The following is a 16,874-nucleotide window of genomic DNA, read 5'->3' as shown; positions in this document are numbered from 1 at the left end:
TGAGGGCTTGCATGTTTTTTAAAAATATGATAGGTTATTGCAAGAAATATATATAAAAGCCCACTAGCACCAGGCTGAAAATTTGAGCTAGGTTTTAAGGGGTCAAGGTCTCCTAAGCAGCTCCCAGTTTTCTGGTCACAGGCAGTCTTTAGCTTTACTTTAAAGAACCACTCCAGAAATGAAAAGTTTATGTCTAATTAGTGCTCACAGGCTTCACGGCTGTCATAAGGCTGAGAGACATAAAGATGGAGGAGATTGTGTTGTTACATGTCTCACACCCCCAAACCAGTATCATTGGTTAACATTGATTCCTCTAAGCTGAGGGCTGCCATAGGCTGCTGAGATTCCTGTTTGTGGGGTTTGTAATGTTCTCATGCCAAAACCAGATCATGGGGACATTGCCTGGTATTGGGCCTATGCACTTTTAGTGTCTCCTGAACCCAGGTTAGTTTCTCCAGCCACAGCTCTGCACATTTCAAAGGCAAAGTTAATGTTTTTAAGTTAATCTAGAGATCTTTATTTACATAACTGATTGCAAGATAATGAATTTGTACAAAAAATTTCCTTTTGTTCATTAAAAAAAGACCTTGGAAGAAAACTCTGGGTCTGGATATTGTTCCGTGCAAAGGACAGATTGTTGACATTCCTGGGCAATTCTGCTCTCTGGCAAAGGAGTGCTTCTTATCAAGTGCTCTGATGTACAAGTGCCTGAGGGCTTGTTCACATGGGAAAATCCAGTAGCATTATTCATACCTCTTCACTGCAGAATATGAGTACCCACATGGGAGCTCAGCAAGGGTATAATTATTTTGCTCTAGAAAAGTCCATAATACCTTTATATAATTTTTTCCCCAAAAGAGTTAGTGATGGCACAGGTAATGCAATGCCCTGGAGAAAATGCATTTGGGGACATCAGAAAGGACTGCTTTGTACAAAAGCAACTCTTTCCTTGTGTGACAGCACATTTTCCTGTTTGAGATCCCCTTTTTTTTTTTTTTTTGTCCACACAGAATGCTCTGTCTCTACTGTAAAATCCCCCCTCATTTGGCAGAGAAGCTAAAACAAACACCATATATGTACTTATTCACAGCCACTCACCCGTTCTTTTAATTATTGATAGACTTTTGCTGCACTTACACTTTTCTTCTGTAAATGCATCATCTGAGCACCACACTCAGACAGATGCTATCTGAGCAGTGACTACAGCTCAGAAGGATGTGCTGAATGCTGATGGAGAGGGGTAATGTTGGCTCAGGAAAAGAAGCAAGAACAGAATCCAAGCAATGTAAAGCAATTTAACACTTGACAGGATATTACCAGGATGTGCTGCACCTGCAGCCATGAACTTAATTTGCATAGCAGAAAAGCAATCTCTGTGCTGTAAAAGTACAGGGTTAGGAGGGATGGCAGAGAGAATGGGATGTGGCCTTTGCAGTTCTGCCTCCTGTGTCTACTCTGCCCCTTGCAGTTCTTGCTGAGTGACCCGAAGCAGGTGGTACAACTCGGAGAGGGATTTCAGAGTCCTCTGGTGCCCAGTGGCACCCATGTGCCCTGGCTGAGCACACTCCTGTACAGCTTTCTGCAGCTGCAGCTGCAGGGGCAGGGAAACCAGTGGTCCTCTGAGATTTGGGGAAAACCAGCGGCGGAATATTTTGTCACAGATTACCTGGGGAAAGGAAAAAGAGCACATTGTTGTGTTTCAGAAGCTGCAGCTAATGCCCTGCTGCTTCCCTGAGACTCTAGCAAAATGTCATCTGAATCCAAAAGGCCTTTAGCCATTCAAAATTGGAGGTATAGAAGAGGAGCATCCATGAAGGCTACACTCTAGCTAAGGGATGGCCCTTCTTCTCGGGATGCTCATGCACTTCACACATCTTATGAGGGGCTGAGGGAGCTGGGGTTGTTTACTCTAGGAAAGAGGATGTTGAGGGAGGACCTTATAGCCCTCTATAACTATTTGAAAAGAGGTTGTAGGCAGGTGAGGAGCGGCTTCTGCTCCCAAGGGACAAGCAATACAAGGGAAAATGGCCTCAGGTTGTACCAGGGGAGGTTTCAGTTGGATATTAGGAAAAAAATTCTTTACCAAAATATTTGTCAAGAATTGGAACAAGCTGCCCAGGGAATTAGATGAGTTACCATCCCTGGAATATTTAAAAGGTGTGTAGATGTGGCACTAGAGGTGTGATCTGTTGGTGGACTTGGCAGTGCTGGGTTAACAGTTGGATTTGATGATCTTTTCCAACCTAAAGAATTCTATGATTCTGCATAACAACTGGTGAGGGTGAGGGGGTGGGAGAAGCAGGCAAAAGGCTGATAAGCTACACCCCCACAATCTCTCTGTTGCTCTAGTACCTCCCACCAACAGAAGCTGAGTGAGCTGTAAGACACCTCATCCCAGAGACAAGGACTCCATGGAGACCACTTTCCATTACACTCACACACTACATCTGTAGAGTGGACAATCACAACCACTGCTTACACCTGGGCAACCTCATCTTTCACAGAAACACAGAATCACTGAGGTTGGAAAAGACTTTTAAGATCATTGAGTCCAAGTGTCAATGTAGCACTGTCAAGTCCATCACTGAACCACGTCCCCAAGTGCCACATCTCTGAGGTTTTTGAACACTTTCTTTTGTGCAGGGACAGTGATACCACCACTTCCCTGGGCAGCCTGTTCTAGTGCTCGACTACCTTTTCAGGAATTTTTCGTCATATTCAACCTAAACCCTCCCTGGTGAAATCTTGTGTCAATTTGTCTTGTGCTGCCATTTGTTACTTGGGAGAAGAGGCCAACACCCACCTCACTGCAACCTCCTTTCAGGTAGTTATAGAGAGCAATAAGATGTCCCTGAGCCTCCTTTTTTCCAGCCTAAACATCTCCAGCTCCCTCAGCCACTCCTTTCAAGACTTGTGCTCCAGATCCTCAATCAGCTCCATTGCTCTTCTCTGGACATTCTCCAGCACCTCAATGTCTGTGTTGAAGTGAGGGGCCCAGAAATGAACACAGGATTTGACATGCAACTCAAGGATGTGACTTTAACGTCAGTGGAGACAGAAGTGCTAATCCTCTGCCCCTACTCTGCTCTCCTGTCTGTGGCACTGGGCTAACACCTACAGAAAACAATGGCAAATAAACATTATATTTAGTGAATATAAAGATCAATTTGTGTGCCCCAAGACAAGATTTCTGAACAGGACTGACACATGGACACGTTTAAAAACTTGACTGTCTTCATCTCACAGTCTCCTTGTACATACCACATATTTTATAGTCAGTGTGATTTTAAAATGAATGGATGCTTAAAACAGCTGTGTCTACTCACTTGCAAGTTGTTATTGGCTCTCTGTGCTCCACATTTTCTTATTTTCAGATTGCATTTTGAAAAGCAATCAAAGAAATTACAATCTTCATCTCCGGTACACTTCTGTTCCAGGATGTCCCTCATTTTGGGTTCAAAAAAGGCCATATCCACATCAATGGCCACCACCTGTGAATCAAAACATTCCATCAGATCTGGCATGGCACAGCCTCCAGGACAGGGCTGAGCAGGCATTCTTTGCTGCTTGCTTTTGGAAATGCTGTGCTGAGAGCAACTGCTGGTGGAGAACTGGGATTACAGGGGCTTTATTTCACTGAACTGAGCCACACTACCCTTATAAACACCACTTTTTAAAACAAAAACAGCCAACGTTTATGATATCAGGAATGGAAAAACTATTTGTGAACAATATGCATCCCTGGAGTCAATTGGATTGATTTGCTTTAAAAGGGGAACTATCCAATCTGAAGAGATTTACTTGCTGGTGTAGCATCTGCAGATGGCACCTCAACCTCTCAATTACATGATGGTGCACAATTACCCATGGGCCAGATATTATCATTTAGAACTCAGCATTCAGACTAAACCCCTGACTTTGCCACTGGGGAGAGGAGCAGTGGTATGTGCAAGGAGAGCTGCACCTGGTACAGCTCCTGCAAACCTGTCCTTGCATTCTCTGGGTTCAAGTCTGTTCAGCTGTAGAAGGAGATCCCTGACTTTGCTGGGTCTGGCTTTGTCTGGTCTTCTTTGCTTATTGTGCACAGTTCTTGTTCTTATGGTCCAGAAATATGTCCTGTACCAGAGTCCAGCCAGAAGTTGGTCACAGAAGAAAAAAATCTGAGTGAAAGGGGTCAGTAACTTTCCTCCCCCTGGCACGAGACTCTCAGAGCAGCACATACACAGCACACAGTGTTTGCAGAACTGCTGCCTGTGCTGAGACCTCTCTGTAAGAGAAGGGTTGTGGTCTCAGTTTCTGCCAGTGTGACTCCACCAATGAATACTTCACTTAAAGAAATCACAGCAATAAAGAGAGAAAGAAAGAAATCCAGTATGGGGATGGCAGCTACCTGAGGTGAGCCAAGCTGTGGGTGACCACAGGGAAAGAAGCCTGAGCCTGTCTCCAACACCACAGATGTGCAGCCAGCAAGCGTTCACAGCTGCATTTCACACTTGACAGTCAGGATCAGGGATGTTCTCTTGCAGCATCTGACACTTTCATAGAGGAAAATGTCTAGGGCATGGGCAAAGCAGAGTTACTTGGGCTCAAATGATAGTCTTATTTTTCAGATTCGACCTCCCAAGTAACAGGAGAAGATGAACTGTGTGACTGGAACAGCAACTGGATCAACCCCAGGAACTAAAGATGTCTGGTTTGGTAGAAGGCCAAATAAACCTTCCACAGGCAAAATAAAGAACATGGTATAATCTTCATTTTGTTCTATTCTTTTTCCATAGGGAAAAATCTTACAGAGATGAGGCATATCTTAGAAACTTAAGTATTTTTAAGCATTTTGGAGAGCGCTATAATGATGATGTAACCTAAGGAATTTTACATGTTTGGACAGGCTTTTTTTTTTTTTTTTTTTTTTTTTTTTTTTTTTTTTTTTTTTTTTTTTTTTTTTTTCTTTTCTTTGCCAGCACATTTGACCATCTGATCCATTAGTCCACTAGGAAAATCAGCCCTGGTTCCCAAATACGAGTCTGCCAAAGGGTTCAGTGTCTTCACTGAAATTCATTTTTTACCAAAATGTGTGGGCATCCAGCTAGACCCTGTGAAGACACATCTGGGTGACACTGTGCCCATAAATAGCTACATTTTTGTGGGCTTTGCTATGATCATAGTTGATGAAAAAAGTACCTAAGGAAATAGAGGAAGGGCCCAACTTGGCTCATGACCTGATTTAAAATCATGCCTAAGGTGCTGTAATCTTTCCAGTTTTCTCTGAAATATTGGCAAAAGGGGAAGCTCTCCCAGAGCACTTTACACTCACCCAAACCTCCTTCCAACTCTTATGTACCTTATGTGGCTCCGAGGCAGCTTAAAATTCTCCCAGATGATCTACCAGACAGCTCCTCTCTGTGCTGCAGGAGAGCATGTGAAGGCTGGAGACTTATCCCCAGCACATGAAAATAATCCTCAGAGTAAAACCATTGCATTCCAGCCACATTTCTTTGGGCATTAGAAGTCTCATTACTTGAATAAGGAATAGTGGTACAATCGTGGGATTTTTTATTACCCTAAGAAACCAGCTAGTGAAAAAGTCGCTTGAAACAAACATAAGAGATGGAAAAGAGGCTGCATTGCTGTGTTCCCATTCTGGAACTGGTTGGTCAGCAGAACATCCTGGCAAAGCAAGCCTCACTAAAAGGATTCATAAGAGAAAACACATCCGGTATTCATCCCCTTTCCCTAAATGGAATCTGTTTTTTCTGTATGTAGGTTGTGAAACAGATGCTCTGGCATGTGCTCAGCCACAGGCAGCCACAGCCCTGAGTAACTGGTGAAGATGGGCAAAGCCTGCTTTGAGGAATTCCTGCTTTGCCTTAATAGTGGTACAGCTTGCTTTAGGTTCTTCCTGTAGCTCCTCAGCCGTTCCCTGTTCAGTTGCTGTATTGCACCTGAATAAACAGTGGGAGGGGAGGGTGAAGGGGAAACACTCTAATTGCTCTTAATGGCTGTGTGTTTAGGTAGTGTTTGTCTAGTTCTCTGAAGATACAAGTGTTGTATTAACACTCGGTGAGTACTAAAAATAGTATTAAAGTCCCTGAAAATGCTTTATATTCACCCAGAGTGCAGAAACTCCACTAATGACACTGCAAATTGGGAGCCTAGCTCAAACAATTCCTCACTGCATGGTACTCCCAATCTGTAAACAAAATTCCAACCAAAACCAGAGGAATTTCTGTCCACAGAACGAATATGAGCTGTGCTACAGCTTAGAAAATATACATAGCTGTCAGGTTCACCTTTCAGCTGCACAATGAAAAGTCAAAGAGTGACAGTAGCAGGGAGTTTCATGTTGCTGTCCTTGCATAGTTTCCAGACCAGATAACCTGACCACTGACGCATAAACATGTGTGTTTGGATGTGGGGAGCTCCCCTTGTGTCAGACCATGAATTCAGCCTAAGCTTTCAAATTAATACAGTTTTTTTTTTTTTTTCATTTCAGCATCACTACCAGAAATATGACTCAAATTGCAGCTTCATTAAGAGCCTTTAACATCCCCTTGCCTCCATGAGGCATCCTTCACCACATCCAATGGACCTTGCACTGGTGCCTTTGAGGAAGTGAAAGAAAACAGAAGCGAGCAAGAAGTTTTCAAAATAAGCAGCAGGATTTAGTGTGGCTGTACACATTACAAAGAGGAAAAGCTAAAGAGAATCTCCCCCAGTGCTTGTAAATTCATTGGCTTTGCAAAAACTTAGCCAAAAGCTGTACAAGGAGGGAAGTGTCATTTTTACACAGTCATCTTCAGACTAGAATTTGACCTCAAATTCCTGGAACACCACCCCAAAGGCCTGACTTACCGTGAGATCATGCCTGATAGCGAAGTTTTCTGGTTTGATGTCACACAGGTGAAGTCGGTGAGAGAAATCATTATCAAAATGCTGCACCATGTCCAGAAAGCTGAGTGCAATGTCAATGATGGCTCTCACCCTGTTTCTGTGTCCAGTAAGGGAGGGGCCGATCACATTTTCCAAGGGAAAAAGAGTTTTGTGCCAGGCATGTCCAGCTGTGAGATACTCCACAGCATAAAAGTGTCCGCAAGAGCCAATAATTCGTAGCACATGTTTGCTGAAGTCCTGCAGCAAACTGAAGTAGATATATTCCTCCTGCTGGAGCAAGGACCACATGCTGGCCACCTGTGCTTTCCAACGTGGTCCCTTCTTCCTTGTCCACAGAGGCCCCATGGTATTGTTAGACAGTTCCAGCCCCAGGGCATTTTTGACCTCCAAAGCGACCATCAGCAGAAGCTCTGTTTCAGGGATATCCTGTGCCTCCACCTCCTCTAGCATACTGAGGTGCTGGTAGCTGGAAAAGATTTCTTTTTTGGATTTCAGTATGATGGGCTGGCCTCTCCAATCAGCCTGAATGACCTTCTTACCTCTGTCATAGTAAAGGCAATGTTTGTAAACCAGCTTCTGAGCCACACACAGGTCTTCACAGAGGTCCCCAGTCAGGGCTCCACTGCTGTAGTCGAGGCACTGGAATGAAAGAGCAGAATATTCACAGCAGAACCATAACCCAATGGACCAGGTAGAAGAAAGACAAATAATGAGCAACAGCCCTAAACTCAAGAGGTTTGCAGCAGTCATGGAACTGCAAACACACACCCACAACCATTGGGTCATTCAATGGTTTTTCAGAAGTTTCTAGAGATCTGTTACTAGGGGAGTTTTGCTTCAAGACAGGGATTATGGGGATGGTAAAGGGCAGGGTTTTCAGGGGCAAGGAAAGGGACTGGATGACTGTTAATCTGAAATTCTTTACACATATGAGTTCAGTGAGACAAGCTTTAAAGACTTGGGGCTGAGCTGTGTATGATTATGAGTTGTAACACTTTAAGGCACAGAGTAATGCAGGACTTCTCTAATGCAAGGTTCAGGGCAGCCTAACTTAGACATCACCACTAAAACTACAGGAAAATCCATATGTAACTGGGTTTCTGGGACATTCCACAGCTCTGCATGTTTCAGCCTTGCACTCAACATACCCTGAAGGAAGCAGTGATAACCTCCTCCTGTATCACCAGGAAAAATAGAGGTTGTGTTCAATGAGTTTTTGACCAAGAACTTCCAGAATTTTTGAGTATTTAAATGCTGTAGAACACAATGACTATCCAGGTTTTATATGTAGTTATCTGAAGCAACATTTTAATATTAATTGCTTCAGTACGTAATCTTTTTTTAACTGGAAAGAAATCAGTCCTTGGAAACGAGGGAACTGCTGCTTGATAGTTTAGTTGTCAGTGCAAATAAGTGCAAGAACTGCAAGGATTCCCTCACCAGTCCTTCTCTCAAACCAGAATAATTTCCATAAAATCATTTCCAAAAGTGGAGGCAGCTGATGTATTCCTATGGTCATTCAGAAATGCAGCTGTAGGGACTGTTTTGGGTCGCTCAGTAGAGGGGATGATCAGAGGTCTCTGGTGAAAGGGGAATAGAGGAGGTGGTGTAGAAAGCCAAACATCTGTGAGGCAGCCTGACAGTGTCATCCACCTCCATTGCTTTCTGGCATTTGAACCTTCCTTTAAACAAACTGGCAGGTCCCCCCTGCACGTGCAGGATTTGCAGCGGCTGCCTGAGCCCCACCTCATTTGGGACTGGCTGCTACACGAGGAACGTGATCATATCATCACATAATGCATTTTCTTGGTACAGTCTCTGAGGTGAGTACACCAGAGGAATATGTTCTGATGCCAAGCAACATTTAGAGTCCAGCCTTAAACAACACACTGGGGAATGGGTGGAGGATTAAGTCCAAAATCCAAGAAAGGTGATCAGTTGACAGAAACAGCTCACTGAGGGCAGTTCAGAGAGACATAAAATTTATTTATATTCTGATGTTCTCACAACCCAAGTGAGAACATTCAATGCCAGCAAGGAGAGTCAGGTAGGCAAATTCTTGCATGAGTGTATGGACACTGGGTCCGTGCATGTGTGTAACACACACACATCTGCATCCTCATCCACATCAGGATTGCTAAGGAGACTCACTCAACTGTCTGCAGACTTCAGAGCATGCAGATAATGTTCTTGCTTTTGAAAATCTACCCCTACTAATGTAATACAATTTTACTCTACCTTTTCAAGTAGGAAATGTAGTTTTCTCAGCAAAAGTAGGTTAGCAGTTCTTACCATCTGGAATTCTAAGCAATTTTATAAAGAAAATTACAAACAGAAGGAATTTTTGGAGGTTTCTTTGGATTGTAAGTACAAGCACATTTAAAACTCTATTGACAGACCACAATCTAATTCTCTTCTGGTACAGGAAGAGAAGATAGGACTTAGTCATGTAATTGGGTTCACATGGGTGAACACTTGCCCCTGTGGACAATTTTACTGTGCTTCACTCTTAGAGGATTCACATTCCTGGACTTCTGGCATCTCAAAGAACACATGACCATGACCTGTAGCCAAACATGTCAAGGTGCAGCTTTTTACCTGTGTTGACATCACGTCATTCTTAATGGCATTAGTGAGAAAAAGTAGTTGTGGAAAAAGCAGACTCAGATTTCACAGATAGAGGACACAGGTCCTTTTTGAACCTGGTTGCTGTTTAGGAATTTTCTGCTGTTTTTTCAGTTGAAGCTATAAATATTTGATTATTATCCTAGTATCTGACAAACAGTGCCTGAATCAATCATATTTCTCTTACAATGAACTTGTGCAGTGTTTTGCAAACTGGAATCTGCGGAAGAGGACTTGACCAAAGAGCTCATGGTCTCACAGTGATGAAACACAGATCAGCCTTCCAGAAGTGCATTCTCAACTGGTCACAAAGGCAAGCAAGGCTTTCAAAAAGGCTTCCTCAAGGAAGCAATCAAGAAGATTGAACCATTTCCTATCAGCATTTTAGGCACAGTCTGCACTGGTAGTTCATCTCGAAGCAATTATTTCACCCTTACATCCATTCCAAAGACAGAGTTTTACAGGACAGTCTTCCATCATATTGGCATGGCTGGTACTATTGTACTCCCTGGTGTACTAGCTTGCATTTTACAGTATTAAAACAAAAATTTGGTTGACTGAAAACATTTAACCAGGTAGTACAGATTAGTCTGCCATGACAAGATGGACCATTTATTATTTACCAGCACAGGAAGCTTTCCACTAACTTCAGACTTCACTATACAAGATTGTCCATCATCCCGCTGATAACAAGAAGAATCAATTCCCCAAAGAAATATTTCAGAAACCGTCTTCCACACTGCCATCCATGTCTTATTGACTGAATTTTGAGATCTGTTGAAGAGATAGTTTTAAATCAGCCTAGTGATCGACCTTTGAAAGCTACAGATTCTTCTTTAAGTGCCAGATTCTTAAAACTAAAATATGAACGTGCTACTAAGCCAAAAGCCTTATAAAGAAGCAGCTGTACTACACAAAAATGCAAACACAAGCATAGTTCAGACTCACTCATATGTATCTTATTAAAATTGGCTACATAATTTTTAATGTCTTCAGTGCACTTATCAAGATAACTTTAAAAAGCTGAGTTTATATTAATGTAGAAGCTTAAATTAATGTAAACCTTGCTAAGGATTTATAAATTGAAATAGCTCACTGTACCACCATCAGTGGCCTGAAACTGATGTTTTGCCATGTTAGCTACTACTTCTTCATAAACGCAATACAGAGCCAGGTTTGGAAGGCATCAAAATTAATTGATTTCTCCAGAGGGAACAGAAATTGATTGCTATGACTTAGTGTGTTCAGTCTAAATGAAGATGAGACTGGCATTGGGAAAGAGGAAGAGGGGGGTTTTTTGAGAGTTAAAGTTGGTACCTGCAAATTGTCCAGTGCTATTTCAGCCTTCTCAGTGCAGTACACATCTGTATATCTTACTCAGAATAAGGAAATAAAGCTTTCAGAAATGCTGCTTGCAAGGGCATTTTCACCCACTTCCTTAAAATGTCTCATCTCCTACTGAGAGATGACCAGCAAAATAGTTTTCCTTAGAAGCTGATTTTTGCTAAATAAAAGTTGTGAGACTCAAGCTATCAGGTTATTTGCTTCATGGCTCAGTTGCACTTTCTGTAACTGTGAAATTCATGCTCTGTTCAGAAGATGTAGAAAGACTTATTTTGGGGTGGATGAAGACGAGCTCATTTTCTAATTATTCCACTGGAAGGACAATCCCTTTCTAACGTCATCTGGGAAAACTGTTGCTTATAAACCTTAATGATACAATTGACCATTCACCTACTCACAGACAAGCACAGCAATCTCAGCTACTCTTCCTCTGGAAGGAGGGTCTGAACCTGAGCTGCCCCAGTGACAGAGACAACTCTCCAAGCTTGGGACTGAAATCCAACCCCTGGGCTTTTGAAGCCTTGCCTGACGCTTTCCAAACTGAAGAACAGCAACAGGTCTCTGTCCATCTGTTTATTGGTGACTGTGATGGCAAGGACCTGGACCTCCCTGAGCTTGGCAGCCCTGTGCACCTCCTTATCTCAGTGTTCTTCCCAAGCACGTAAGGATGAGGCAGGAATCTTTCCTTCAGCTGCAAACCTGAGCTCAGCCCTACTTCAGTCTGGCTCCTGAGGTAAAGAAACTGGATCTCACTGCCATTAAAAACACGCTGTCAGGACCACTGCCTACACTTGCTTTTTCTTTATTATACAGAATTAGGGAAAATCTATGACCGGTTTTTGCTTGCTTGCAGTGATAGATTATTTAATTCCCACCAGGATTCCTCCTTTCTCACCTGACCACTGGCACTACAGATACCCTGACTAAGAAACAAAACTGAACTAAAATCATTAACCCATGCTGCTCCTGTTCTCAAAGTGTTTCCTAGACAATCCTAAATCTGCTCATTATTATTTTTAAGGGAAATTTTACTGAATATTTGCTTGAATATTTTAATGAATCCTTGCTTGAATTTTTACCACATCGCCAACCACCGCCAGGCCATAAAGGAGGCGATACAAGCTGCCTGGCACTTTCTGAAAGATGACTTTTGAACAAACAGCTTTTCAGATAAAAACAAACAGAAAACCCCAATACCCGGAGGAAGGTTTTCCTCCGCTTCGCAGCGTTCAGCTTGGGCATCGCACCCGCCGTATCCCAGCCCGGGAGCCGGCCCGCCGCCTGCACCTGACCTCGGCCCGGGAGGCAGGGAGGGAAGGAGCTCGGGAGGAGCCCGATGCGGCACCTCCGGCGGCCGGGGCCGGGCAGGGCGCCCCGGGGAGCGGCCCCGACGGACCGACCGCTCCTGGTCCCGCCGGGCAGCCCCGGAGCTGCCCCGCGTCCCGCCGGGGCACGTACCAGCCTGGCCAGGATCCGGTGGCTCTTCTCGTCCGTGCAGCGCTCGGAGAAGACGCTCCTGTGGAGGAGGAAGAGCGCGGCGCTCACCAGCACCCAGCAGGCAGCCCAGAGGAGGAGCAGCAGCAGGGCGCAGCGCCGACAGATCTTGAGCCGCAGCCGCTTGAAGCCCGGGATGCCCCTCATCGCTGGGCTGGGGGGCTGTGCTGGGCTGGGGGGCTGTGCCGGGCTGGGGGGCTGTGCCAGGCTAGGGGGGCTGTGCTGGGCTGTGCCGGGCTAGGGGGGCTGTGCTGGGCTGGGGGGCTGTGCTGGGCTGGGGGGGCTGTGCCGGGCTAGGGGGGCTGTGCTGGGCTGGGGGGCTGTGCCGGGCTGGGGGGCTGTGCCGGGCTGGGGGGGCTGTGCTGGGCTGTGCCGGGCTGGGGCGGCGGGGCCGGGGGAACCGCGCTGCGCCCCCGCACTCCCGGCCGCTCCCCCGGGCTGCCCCGGCCCCTCCCGCCCCCTCCCCGGGCCGGGGCTGCCCTGGCGGAGCCCGGAGCGCCCCTTTTGAATTTAAGCCACGTAGTTCCGCCGGCTTTTGTCTGCGCTCCCCTGTGCCAGGCGGCCCCTGCAGACACTCGGCGGCCGCTGCCCGCGCCCCCCGCCTCCCCTCCGCCAGTTTCTCACCCGAGAATAAAAGGAGTTTGAAGGGTGATGGACGCTGCTGTGGGAACCCTTTGCCGTCCAGGCGGCTGCTCGATACTCTGAAAGAGGCAGCCTGGAGACGGACAGGTCCCTCTGGTGAAAGCTCCGTCTCCCGACACACGGGGAGAGGAATAAAAAGTTGTCGTTTATTCTGGAGGAACTTCCCCAGTTTTGTCCTCCCGGGGCCAGTGGAGGGAGAGGAGCGACTCAGATGCCCTTTCAGTGACTCAGCCCCCAGCGCCCCTTGGTGGGTCTCCCCTTGGCTCCCCGGCAGCTCCCCCAGCCCCAGGGGCCCCTGCCCGGCACCCCCACCCCCGCCTCCCTCGGCGGCCACGTCGGATCCCTTGCCAAAACAGGCAGGGTGTGCTAGATCCGGGGGTGCCGGGGTCCATAGATGGTCTCTCTGCCCTCTCGCTGCCTCCCTGTGGCCGTGTCCCTGTTGGTGCGGTCAGCTCCACCGCACAGCCTCTGTGACCTCCTTAACCTTTCTGAGGAGTGAAAGACTCAGATGTTTGTTCCCGTGCTGCAAGGAAGATCCTGGCATCCTTGCCTCACTCCAGGTGCAGATGTTCGCTGTCTCTGCTCAGAGAGCTCGGTTCAGTGATATATGTTCTTAGCATCGTGTCTAACTTAATGAGAAATACTTCCTTGACAAGTCTTTAAAAAGAAAGATATATCTATTGATATGATCGAATTTCATCTCCCAGAACAGCAAGGGAAGAACACAGGTAGAGCAGACTTGCTGTTATCCACACTTTTGACATGAGCAGTGCAGCTCTCTGCATGGCAGAGCAGGGCTTGAAATGGAGCTTCTAAGTATATGGCAGACTGTGGCAGAAAAGAGAACTAAAGATAAAAATATTGCTGGACATATTCCAGCTTTCCTTTCTAGAGATTGTCAGTGGGGAGGGAGATGCAAGTAGAGCAAAATTACTTTCATCTCCAAAGTCTCAGAAGCAGAATCATTATCATTAACCACATCTCCTGCCAGTGTGTTTTGCTCGATTTCTCCACCGTCTCATTTCTTCACCTGCTGAGGCTGCCTTTTAAAATTTTCTTTTTCTTTCCCCGGATCCTTTTACTGAGAGACTTACTTTTGAGGCACTGGTGACACAGTCTGTTTCTTGGGAATGTGGCAAGCAGCTGTGGAGGCAGCTAGGAACTAAAAGATTTTAATCCTGTTTCTCAGTCTGATAGAAAATGTTTTCTGTCCCTGACCAGCTTGGGGTGTTCTTTGGAAATTTCTAGGACAATAAGTGGACAAGGAAGAGTTCTGCTCAACTATTCCTCTGTAGGAGCACCAGCTAGGCTTGAAACACAGCCAACCTTCAGCAGGGACTGCTGCCACCTAGGAGATAAAATTGCAGATCTGCCATACTGATGTCTGGAACAATCCTGAGATATGTCCCACATGGAAGAGGGATGAGGGTGGTGGGGGAAAGTCAAGCATAAGTCCCTACTGCTTGGTTCTAAGTTGCCTGGTTAATAGTTTAGGCTCTACCAAACCCACATGTATTTTAAAGTGTGGATCTTGACTTCTCTGTATGTCAGCAATCCCCAATGGATATTATGCATTTTTATAAATATCTGTAAAATTCTGATCTAATTACACCTGTCTTTAAGCCAGGAACAAAATACAGCATTTTCAGGCCAGGTTAGGTGTCACAGCTGACCTTCTCTAATTACTGCTGAAAAAACAAGCACATTCCTTCCTCCTCCTCAACCACCACCTCCCCGTTTTCCTCTTTGTCTTGCCTGCCTTGTCCAGTTCCTTTCCCCAGCGAAAGATATTCCTTGCTGCCCAGGGAGCTTTCTCAACTTGCTAACAGGGCAGAGAAATGTAAAGCTATTTCTTGCCGAGATTACTTTCAGAGAGGTCAGCAAGCCCTGAGGATGTCACCAGGCTGCTGCAGGGAGGCACATTGCAGGGCTGGGTGCTCTGGGGTGCTGGAGGCAGAACTATATCAAATGTCTGCACCTTAAAGATGCAATGAGATATTGCAGAGAAGGTGATCTTAATGGAAATAGTTGCTTGAAGAAGCAGTCCTGTTCCCATTTCCACCCCAGCCATATGCTGCCACTGCTCCCTCAGCAGCTGGATCAGGGTAGTTAGCCCAGCAGGCAGCATCAGTCGGGGGTCTGGCTGCACTTTTCATTTCAACCCAAGATACTTACTCAAATTCACTGGATTTTGGGATCTGCAAGGAGCCCATATCCTCCTCTTTGGTTTGGAAACAGATGCTACATGTAGCATGAGCAATTCTAACTTTAACATGCAGGTATTTGATGCTTTGAAATTATGTAATATGGAGATATAAACTAAGAAAATAACAGTAGGTTTTAATGTAGTTTTAATATTGCTTTAATAGTTTTAATAAAATAAAAGTACAAGATAAACAGACCTTAATGAAACAAATGCAAGTTGCATGACACTTATACTGGGTAGTTTACCAGTTTCATTTTATGGTAAGTCCCACAGAAAGCATTTGCAGAGAATAAAGCCTTGTCTTCCTGGAAGATTTCAATATAGCATTCAGGAGGGGGAAGGGGTTGTATCTAGTTGCTCAGGCTCTGAATTTTTAAATATCTCACTGACTTTAGTAGGTGGGAAAAGCTGGACAAATCTGGTAAATATGTATGTATATGTGTACACATACCTTCTTGTACACATGTACATAGAGAGCTTCAGAACAGGTCAAGAATTGACCCAGAAAGCTTGGATTTAGTAAAAGCTAAAAGCCTAGGTGATTTAGGATCAAGTGGTTTAGCCTTTAATAACAATATATTGCTAGCTGCAAAATTCATGTCTAATTTCAGATTTCCCTAATCTTCAAGGTTAAGAGTAACATAATTATATATATGTATATACATATATGTATATATGTGTCCCTATGAGCCATAGCAATTTTTCTTTAAAAAAGCCCTCAGTATCAGAGAACCTTTGCTTTCTGTATATATTAAACTGTGGCTGCTTCATGTTGCATTCCTGTGTTCCCAAAGGAAGCTATATTCCTATTCTCAATTTGTCTGAGAATTAAACTTGATGGAAATTAATTAGTAGAAGTTGAATTAAGACAAGGGACATCAAGGGCAGTAAAAATAATCCAGGACTAACTGAATTAGTTCCTGTCCAATTAATCTTTGAATTAGTGCTTGGAGCACGATGTCAGCATTGAATTGGGCTCCTCTTCATCACTGTGTTGGGCACATGACAAAATTGCACATCACTGGTGACAGTTCAGATGTGGAGGCTTCAGGGGCTTCAGTAGCCAGGAGTGAGATGCCTTGGCACAGCCAGGCAGGAGCCTGGCATGGCATCCCCCTGTGCTGTGTCCTCTGCAGGGGCTCAGCAGCTCCTCAGACCAGGGCCATGAGGAGCTGCTGAGCCCTCATGCTTCTCATCACCTTCAGACACAAACTGCATTGCAGGCTCAAGCTGTATTATGCTGTTAGACCTTATTTTCCTAATTACTGCATTCTTCATGAAGAAAGAAAGTAAATCAGTCATTAAGAACTACCTTGGCACTCAAGTTAATGAAATGTTAAACTGGTTCATTAGGACTTATTGTTCTCTTTGATCGATTTTATCACCTTCTGTCATTGGTTATCTATGGAAATAGGGTACATGTCTTCTAATCATTCACAAGGCACAGATGAATGTATTTTCCTTCTAGGAGCTCAAGAAACTTAAGGGCTGCTTAAATTGACTTTGAAAATATATTTTAACGTACAAATATTTCTTTCTGGTTTCCTTTGGCAAAGTTGTTGCTGAGAAACCTCACAAGGTTAGACATAGGTTTGAACATGCCCTTTAGGCAGTGAAATTTCCCTGCAGAGTACTGAGTCTACCAGAGGAATCCAAATGTATTTTCCCATTT

At 44.9% G+C, this 16,874-nt stretch overlaps 1 protein-coding gene across 1 annotated transcript; it reads right to left on the bottom strand.

Annotated features, from left to right (window-relative positions):
* Positions 1 to 1,450: 1,450 nt before the first annotated feature.
* On the bottom strand, positions 1,451 to 12,501 carry DIPK1C (divergent protein kinase domain 1C; the record flags this gene model as incomplete). Its single annotated transcript, XM_083869394.1, has 4 exons — positions 1,451 to 1,666; positions 3,327 to 3,491; positions 6,853 to 7,530; positions 12,319 to 12,501. The coding sequence occupies 4 exons, from the start codon at positions 12,499 to 12,501 to the stop codon at positions 1,451 to 1,453; spliced, it is 1,242 nt and encodes a 413-aa protein (XP_083725520.1).
* Between the last annotated feature and the right edge of the window lie 4,373 nt (positions 12,502 to 16,874).

Source organism: Zosterops lateralis, assembly GCF_965231275.1.
Source record: "Zosterops lateralis genome assembly, chromosome: 1".
NCBI lineage: Eukaryota > Metazoa > Chordata > Aves > Passeriformes > Zosteropidae > Zosterops > Zosterops lateralis.
Note: the sequence above shows the minus strand (reverse complement) of the source record. Positions and strands in the feature narration are given on the sequence as shown.